The sequence below is a fragment of the Aphanomyces astaci genome, assembly GCF_000520075.1.
Source record: "Aphanomyces astaci strain APO3 unplaced genomic scaffold supercont1.45, whole genome shotgun sequence".
NCBI lineage: Eukaryota > Oomycota > Saprolegniomycetes > Saprolegniales > Verrucalvaceae > Aphanomyces > Aphanomyces astaci.
This window is the reverse complement of record NW_009798308.1, coordinates 112,721-121,160: the sequence shown is the minus strand read 5'-3', so window position 1 is coordinate 121,160 and position 8,440 is coordinate 112,721. Positions and strand designations below refer to the sequence as shown.

The window sequence follows — 8,440 nt, the reverse complement described above, 5'->3', positions numbered from 1 at the left end:
ATGCAATATATAGAAATATTGTTGTTAGGAATTTGGCGATCGGGGGACTGGAGTGACCGACCGCAAGCGTTTTATATAGGCCCGCATGGCGCGCATAATCAACTGCATGGCCATGATACTGGCCGCGGTCGTTTGGGTCGGTGGCACCGCAAAGCCAAACATGGCCAGGGTCAGCGGATCTATCAAACACATGAGTATTTCTAGGTCGAGCAACGGGTAGACAGGCACATACTTTCCATGCCGCCCAGCACGAACGAGTCGATGTTGATCTCGCTCTGGTCAGACTGCATCAGGTACTTGCCGTACAGCTTGACGACGTTCTTCTCGTCCACAACGCGCTGACAAAATGACTGGCTGGTGGATGCCGATTCCTGCAGCGTCTTGTGGCAGTGCACAATGAATGCCCGGAACTCGTCGTAGCTCAAGCTCTTGCTTTGATCCGTGTCAAACTGGACAAACATCCGGCGCATCTCATCTTCCATCATCCGTCGATTCGACAGCCAAATGTCCAACACCAAATCCATGAACGCCCCGAGCCCTGCCCGACGTGTTAGGTTGCATATTCGTTGGAAGGGATGCTAGCCCACCGACGACGTAGATGGGGCTGCCGAGCACCGTCTTGCGCGGACACAGCACTCGACACTCGCGCAGCGTGGCGTACCATTTGGCTTCGTCGATGTTGGCGTCGCTTGCGATCGTACGTAACGCCATGACGGCTTTTTTCACATACAGCGGGTAAAACACATCGCTAGGGATGTAGTAGTCGGCTTGTTGCGCTCGATTCGGCACTGCAAACTGCAAGCATTGCAATGCCGACACGTAAAAGGTAAAGCAATCCGACGGCAATTGTTCGGCAATCTAACCCCAAGGCCGCCATATGAATATGACAAAAGGAGGGGGTGTCGATACAAGTTGTACGAACGCCGCAAAACCGACAAAAGGCAAACATACACCCACGTGTCCTTGATACAGTATTGTTCGAGGGCGGTGATCAGTCCTTGGAGTCGGTGCCTTGTATGGGCGCCAAACTGGAGCGTCATGTGCTGCACCACAAACTCGACAAAGTCGTACGCGTCTGCCGGGCAGTCATACTTTCAGTGATTACGCCGGCATCGCCAGTAACATATCCAAGGGGGCAGTTTGAAATTACGTACCAATACGCTGCTTGGCAGCTGCATGATACAACCCCCAGAGAAACGGTCGGATTACAGTCAGCGGCATCGGTTGGATGGTTGTATCCCGTGCTTTAATGTGTGTCTCCTAAATTTAATTTTTTTGCTTATTATTCGTTGATACCATCGTGCAAAAATCAAGGATCCACTGAAGATACAGACTTTACAAGTATTTAGTGCTCGATTATGGTGTCGTGGTGCAGATATGTTGATCACGGCTGGAAAAATAGAACCACGACGGTTATGTCGTCGTGCACACGACGTCGTTCTTTCCCTGGTTTCAAATAGGCAATGTCGTTCCAATCCACACTACAGTAGAATCGTTGAGTTGTGAAGTTCGAGTCTTTCTTCAAATCCGAGAAAGGGAGTAGTCGATATTCAAATCCGAGAAAGGGAAAACAATATAAATATTGTAGGAAACAATCAGTACTACAACGTACTTGACATTTTTGGCAGTCGTGTTGATCACCTGGTTGACCAATGCCTGGGCGGCTAGTTCGTGCTCGCCACGAGATACATAATCAGCGACAATTTCCACCGCCTACACATAGCATTTTAATGCCATGGTCTTTAAAGTATAAACAAATACTACGTAGTATTATTGTCGTACTTCTTCGTTGGATACGTCACCCCATAGTCCATCGCTTCCTAAACGTATACACCGGTCCATTCTCCTTATATACTTTCACGACGCATAATTGCGCGACTTCGTATCAGGTTCACTGGTTACAAGTATGTAAACTACATTGATATATATATACATATCATAATTTAATATATATATGTACATATACGTATGTGTACCCAAAATGAGAAATTGGTCGGCATCCCGTCAGTGTATGCACTTGGATTTCCGGAACTGCCAGGATGTACGGCGGTGTGTATGGCTGCGGGATGAAGCGACCATCGCCTTTATACTTGGGACCGAGAGGAAACTTGTTGAATTCTTCATATTTGTAGACAAAGTCGCCCAACCCGCTACGAGTAGCTTGTGGCCATGCATTGACTTGACAATGTTCTTACCGTGTAGGCTGCAAGCCGTCTTTGACGTAGCACGCGTCGGGCGAATGGCAGACGACCACGTCGGTCTCGTTTGGATGTTCTTTGAACAACCGAGCTTGCTCGGACGCATGCTTAGCGTTGTGGTCGGTACTCAGGGGTGTTGCCACCAGCCCCCGCGAGGTATTGTTCGACGCCAGCACCGCCCTTACGTCGCCGGCTACGATGATTGTTCGTGGATTGGACATTGTACGATAATGTGCTTACCGTTGGCCACGACCAAAGTGTCTCCTTTTGCATACGACAGCATTGTGCACGCTCCAGGACGATTCACTAGCCCGAATCCCAACTGAAAGGTTGGAAGCAGGCGGCCGCGCAGCGCGTCGTCGGTGGCCACGAACGCTCTCGACAATGATGACTTGATCTGCATGCAACCACAAGCATACCGTAAGATAAGCACGACGGATAGCTCATGTTACGTGGGCGAAGTTGTTGGAAGAAACATTTCCAAGCAGCGCGGCGGCGTTGTCGATCAAGTGCTGGTTCACGTACTCGGCCACCTGCCATCCCCTGTGGCCGTCCAAGACGGACGCGAACACTGCGTCGAAGTCTACTCGCACTACGTATCGATCCTACGCACGACGATGAGAGCATGACGTGATGTCGTGTCTGACTTCGTTTGGGTCCTTGGCTGCGTACGACGCGGCGTCGTATCGATGTACGCGTGCCACGGGCGAGGCCATGACAAATCTTTCGACGGCGTCGAAGTTGAGTGGAATTGGTTCGTCCGTGCTGCTCTGGCCGTTTGCAAAACAAGATGGTTCGGTGCATGATGTCCACACCAAGAAAATCGCCACCACCGCCGCAATCTTCATTGATTGATAAAGCAGTCGGAATAAATTAGCCCCTGGTTATATGGTTAAGTTATTTTGACCAAGTCATGATTTTGGTTGACCATATTACCGTACCGCACATAATCGTCACGATGCAGCAAATGGGTGGAAGCGTGAGGGATAGATTCGGTAGGTAGCAAGCACACTAGGAGCGCAGAGTGTCCGACGCAGGACAGATCACTCAGGGACAAGGTGGGAAAACCAAAAGTGAAATTGTGGACAACAAACTAGTCCTAAGTACAGACAGAAAACCAGGCAAGAGGTGGAGAGAACCAACGCTAATTTTCCTGCTCGGCCATGATTCATGGATGTTCGTCAGAAAACATCATGTCACAAAACCAACAGTGCTGAGAGAACACTGGCGATGAGAAGTGTAGAAGAAACCCCAATGAATCGGCTGTAAACACCAAAGGGATGTCTGGTACCAGTATGGTTATTTACTGTAAGTAGTACTCCGGAGTACTGTACAGTAGTATTGTAGTACTAGCTTGTACGTACCACTGTAGAAGTGGTTTGGGGATACTACAATATACTGTAAATCGGAAATGTCACCACCAGCTGGCTACACAACTGTAGAATTTGAGAAAGTACAATTCCCCGCTTGTTAACAGTTCCACTGCTTCTTTTCTCAAAAATTGATGTTAAATATATGGGACTTAATGTTAGTATACTCTGACCACCTCGCCTCTTACTAGGGCGTAAGTGCACTCAGTAGTTAGCGATAGCTAACCACTGGTGATGCAGTTAATCAAAACAACAGTGGAACTGTTAACTTTAAATGCATGATTCTGTACGAAACAAAAACATACAACTTAACAGATATCAATATTCGAAAAGTGATGGTTAACGACCTCTTTCAAGTAGCGTCGTTATTTTAACCCAAAATTCGACGAAAACTAGAAATATCGATGATTGATCGAAATTTCATGCACGACTGACTCCGGATGAAATAAAACTATAGCCGCACCTGAAAATTTTCTACTCTGGTTGATTTTGTTCATTGTGTGATCGAGCCGAAAACACCGTCGAATTAGACTAGTAATTGAATGTTATCGCAATCACATGACACATGTCAAAGCATAATATTTAAAAAGAAGGAGTAAAAACAGTGATTTTGACCTGGTGCACAACTATAGCCGCACCACACATTTTGTGCTAAATTGTATGATTGGCTAGGATTTTTAACGTTATAGATATTGCAAAATGACGAGGAATGTCGATTACGTGTGTAACAACTCTAGGCCACTCGACAACATGCCCAGAGGCAGTCGGTTGACAGCCGAAGAGGTGGGCAAGGCCAAAGCTTTCTCTTCGCTTGGGAAATCCAATCGATGGATCGCCAAGGAGTTGGGGCGCAACGAGAAGGCCATCCGCAACCTTTGGAAGCAGTCTGAGCCCCAGAACAAGTCCAAGAAGCCTGGACGGCGACAGGTGTTCAAGCGGCGCGACGTGCGACGAATCTTCCGGCTTGCCATCCACAAGCAACAAACGTCCCGAAAGATTGCTGCGACAATGGCTCCAACCGTGAGCCACACCACCATCATCCGCATCCTCAAGAGCACCAAGTTCGCGAAGTACCGTAAAAGAAAGTCAGGTCCAGCGTTGACACCGGAGCACAAGAAGAACCGATTCAAGTTTGCAGCTAAGTACTTGAATAGATCAATTGATTGGCTTTTTACCATCTTTTCTGATGAGAAAAAGTTCAATCTAGACGGCCCCGATGGCTTTCAAAGCTATTGGCACGATACACGGATCCCGCCGGAGATGTACTCCAAACGCGTTAGCGGTGGTGGAAGTGTAATGGTCTGGGGGGCCTTTTCCAACGATGGGATGAGTCAGCTCGCGTTTCTCAACGGTCGCCAAGACTCCGTGTCGTACTGCGAAACGTTGGACAACTACATGCTGCCATTTTATCATCAATTGTGTGGCCTCCATCAAGATCGTACCATTGTGTTTCAACACGACAACGCCTCCGTGCATGCCTCTGCGTTCACGAAGGAGCATCTCAGCGATTTGGGTGTGGAGACAATGGCGTGGCCGTCCAAGAGCCCGGATTTGAACCCCATCGAGAACGTTTGGGGGGTTCTGGCGCGCGCAGTCTATGCCAACGGCCATCAATTCGGTTCGGTGGCGGATTTGAAGACCAAGATTGCGTTGGAGTGGGATCGTATCACGTTGGAGTATTGCAAGACGCTTGTCGATAGCATGCCAACTCGAATGGCCCAAGTGATTCTCAAACGGGGTGCTGCAATTGACTATTAGTCATTGCCTTCGTAATGCGGCTATAATTTTGCACCAACAAAAATAGTGAAATCCGCGAATTTAACTTTGAGCATATTTCGTGTGGGTAATCTTGCATCACTGGTCGCCTAGCTATTCCACTGCAATACTATATAGCACGTAGGGCTGGCTTGAAACGGCTTTCCACGTTATGAAGACTAAAAATTGTAGGTGCGGCTATAGTTTTGTTCCGGACTGTATGTTACACTACTACAGTGGCTTCAAGAAGTTCCACGAGCTCATCAATTCTCTGAAGTGCTTCCGATCCAGAGACACGAAGACCAGCACCCACAAGTTCCACAATATCATCGACACGTTGCTCGTCCTCTATACGTCTCTCCATGGAGTCAATAGCCAACAAAACCTCTTCGTCACATGACGGGCGCAATTCCCGAACCCCCGCTTTCATCTGTATGTCCTTCTTGAGGTGGGGGATCTTGTAAATGTGATATCGTTGATTGATATATGTTGAAGGAGAGCATCAAGTGTTTCATCTCTCCATGGCCAACTCTTCCGTTCCTCTTGAGTTGAAGTAGCCGATGGCAAACCGCCGACCGTTGGTCGACGGTGAGTTCTGGTTGCGCCTTGAGCTGAATGTCGCAATCGTTCTTCTTCCCTGCTGCCATGACTTCAGCATCGTTTACTGCTACATATAGCCTCGCATTGTCGTGCTGCACAAAGATCGTGTCGCTACGGCGCCCAGACAATTTGCTCTGAATTGATGGGATGACCTTGTCGACGAGGAATCGTCGATACACAGGCTTTGTCAATATCATTGGTACGGTCACAGGTGTGCCTCGCTCACGCTTCTTGCTTAGACGCTTGGCCAGTTGGGTCTCCACGAAAGGCCAGAGACCAACTTTGCCGTCCCACATACAGTTGTGCTTGGTATCGTGTCTTGGTCGGGACACGGCACACAGAAACATCATTTACGTGATGTGGCGTTTTGATTAAGCCTTTCGTTGAGGAACCGGTTCATCGTGCCAAAGATAGAATCGGCGGTTTACTTCGGTAATGTAAAATCATTTCTACGGAACGGAGGAAGTATCTTGGTTCTTTCGAATGTATCGACCTACGGAGTCCTGCTTGCTGGAGTACACTGTACACTGTACACGTACTATACTATGTGTACATACTCCGTAGTATTATAGTACGTTCAATATTACGTGGAGGAATTACGTGTACCTTGGTTACTTTGCTTTGCGCAACATAAGCCACTCATCAGGCACACTTCCTCGGTACTTGCTAGCCAACGACACCGAAGTACAGTAAACACTCCGTGGACATTGCAGGGAGCGTGACCATCCACTGTAAATATCCCTAGCGCTGGAGTTCACGTGCACTGCTAGATTTGCATTGATAACTCACTGGTGCGCAGTTTGCCACCATAGAATAGGTTTGCGAGTTGTAATTGCTTCCCATTGTCTCAATCAACTCTGATGAGTTGCATTCGTGTTTAGTGGACCCGTGAGGTCGCTCGCAACAATATAAGTGACCTTAGTAGTTGTAGTATTGAAAGTATGATTATTTAGTGTTGTGGTGGAAGGGAGCACACATTGAAGGGAGGTCGCTGTTATAAGCATCGCCACTGTGCAGATGCTAGCAGTGGGGATGCTTGTAAACACTGTGTGCTAACAAGTGCGGTAGTTCACTTTGCGAGAGTAAGTGGATATGCAGAGCTGGAGAACGTGGTTAGTGTCGTTTGTTGAATTAGGGGCAATTGGAATCACTACTGGAGGTAAGGTGGTGTTGACGTAGCTACAGTAATGTTCAATCAGGACCTACCTCATGCGCAACCATTACTCTTAGCCGCATTCGTGCGTTATATACGTCGCAAACGTTATTGTGTGGAATGGGCTACAAAAGGGATCCCACCATTGGTCCCCATGCATCATGGCGGGGTGCCGGCTGACTGCCACCGACCACAACAGTACTCCTGCTGGTTCGTGCAGTTTTACTTATGTGATCGACACCGATTCGTGTGCAATGTCGGCTCGGCAGTATTTCAACAACTAGAAAGCCGTACATGTTACATGTTAGTGATATGTTGCTGCTGCGACAACCGCCTCGTCCAATCGGATTGTCAAAAAATACTGACCAATCCGAATTCAATCATTTGTCGGTCATCCAATCACGGGGCCGAATTTTGTCGGTTTTGTGTCGCGTCTGTAGTTTAAATAATTGTAACCAGTGAAGCTGATATGAAGTCACGCAATTATGCGTCGTGAAAGCATGTAAGGAGAATGGACCGGTGTATACGTTTAGGAAGCGATGGACTGTGGGGTAAATTGTCCAACGAAGAAGTACGACAATAATATTTGTTTATACTTTAAAAACCATGGCATTAAAATGTTATGTGTAGGCGGTGAAAATTGTCGCTGATTATGCATCTCGTGGAGAGCACGACCTAGCCGCCCAGGCATTGGTCTACGAGGTGATCGCCAAGAATGCCGAAGGATTGAAGTATGTTGTAGTACTGATTGCTTCCCTACAATATTTATACTATTTTCCCATTCTCGATTTGAATATCGACTACTCCCTTTCTCGGATTATAATAAAGCCTCTACTATTACCTTCCCGCCTTGGACAAGGTCGTTATACTATAGGTATATGGCCTCAACATGGACGATGCGGTTGAAAATGACTAACTTGTTACTGTTCTATTGTGTTCATTGATGTAAGAAAAATCGATCATTCGCATCTGAAAACTTGTATCACTTCTCAGCGAAGGTTGTACAGTTTCGTGTATTTTAAAGTCGTTCGGTGGGGTTGTAAAAACTGTAAATAATCCGGATAGAACTGTAAAATAGCATTTCCAGTCGCACCGAAGCTCTGAGGTGCAAATATTGACGCAGTATTAATTACACCCCAACCATACATGTTTGGTCGACCATACCAACTCTGTAGGATGAAATCGGATGAACCAGTAATACAGTAGTTTACAGTACCTGCGAGTATGTAAAATACCCAATAATCCTCGGCGTTCAATACAATCAGGATGCCAAGCACTGTATGCAGTTACGAGAAGTGTGCCTTTGCCCATAACTATTTCAGTTCGAATCCAATTCGAAAGCCACACCCCTCACAATACGCACG

At 47.3% G+C, this 8,440-nt stretch overlaps 3 protein-coding genes across 3 annotated transcripts; all 3 read right to left on the bottom strand.

Moving 5' to 3' along the window:
- Positions 1 to 24: 24 nt before the first annotated feature.
- Positions 25 to 1,221, bottom strand: H257_13072 (hypothetical protein; the record flags this gene model as incomplete). The annotated part of the gene is made up of 5 exons (XM_009840497.1): positions 25 to 179; positions 233 to 538; positions 588 to 858; positions 954 to 1,075; positions 1,155 to 1,221. The coding sequence occupies 5 exons, from the start codon at positions 1,219 to 1,221 to the stop codon at positions 25 to 27; spliced, it is 921 nt and encodes a 306-aa protein (XP_009838799.1).
- A 163-nt stretch (positions 1,222 to 1,384) lies between these two features.
- Positions 1,385 to 3,046, bottom strand: H257_13071 (hypothetical protein; the record flags this gene model as incomplete). The annotated part of the gene is made up of 7 exons (XM_009840496.1): positions 1,385 to 1,481; positions 1,613 to 1,713; positions 2,018 to 2,150; positions 2,196 to 2,391; positions 2,439 to 2,595; positions 2,651 to 2,803; positions 2,846 to 3,046. 7 exons carry the CDS (start codon positions 3,044 to 3,046, stop codon positions 1,385 to 1,387), a joined length of 1,038 nt encoding a protein of 345 aa, XP_009838798.1.
- A 2,508-nt stretch (positions 3,047 to 5,554) lies between these two features.
- Positions 5,555 to 6,273, bottom strand: H257_13070 (hypothetical protein; the record flags this gene model as incomplete). Its single annotated transcript, XM_009840495.1, has 3 exons — positions 5,555 to 5,671; positions 5,709 to 5,780; positions 5,893 to 6,273. The coding sequence occupies 3 exons, from the start codon at positions 6,271 to 6,273 to the stop codon at positions 5,555 to 5,557; spliced, it is 570 nt and encodes a 189-aa protein (XP_009838797.1).
- Positions 6,274 to 8,440: the final 2,167 nt, after the last annotated feature.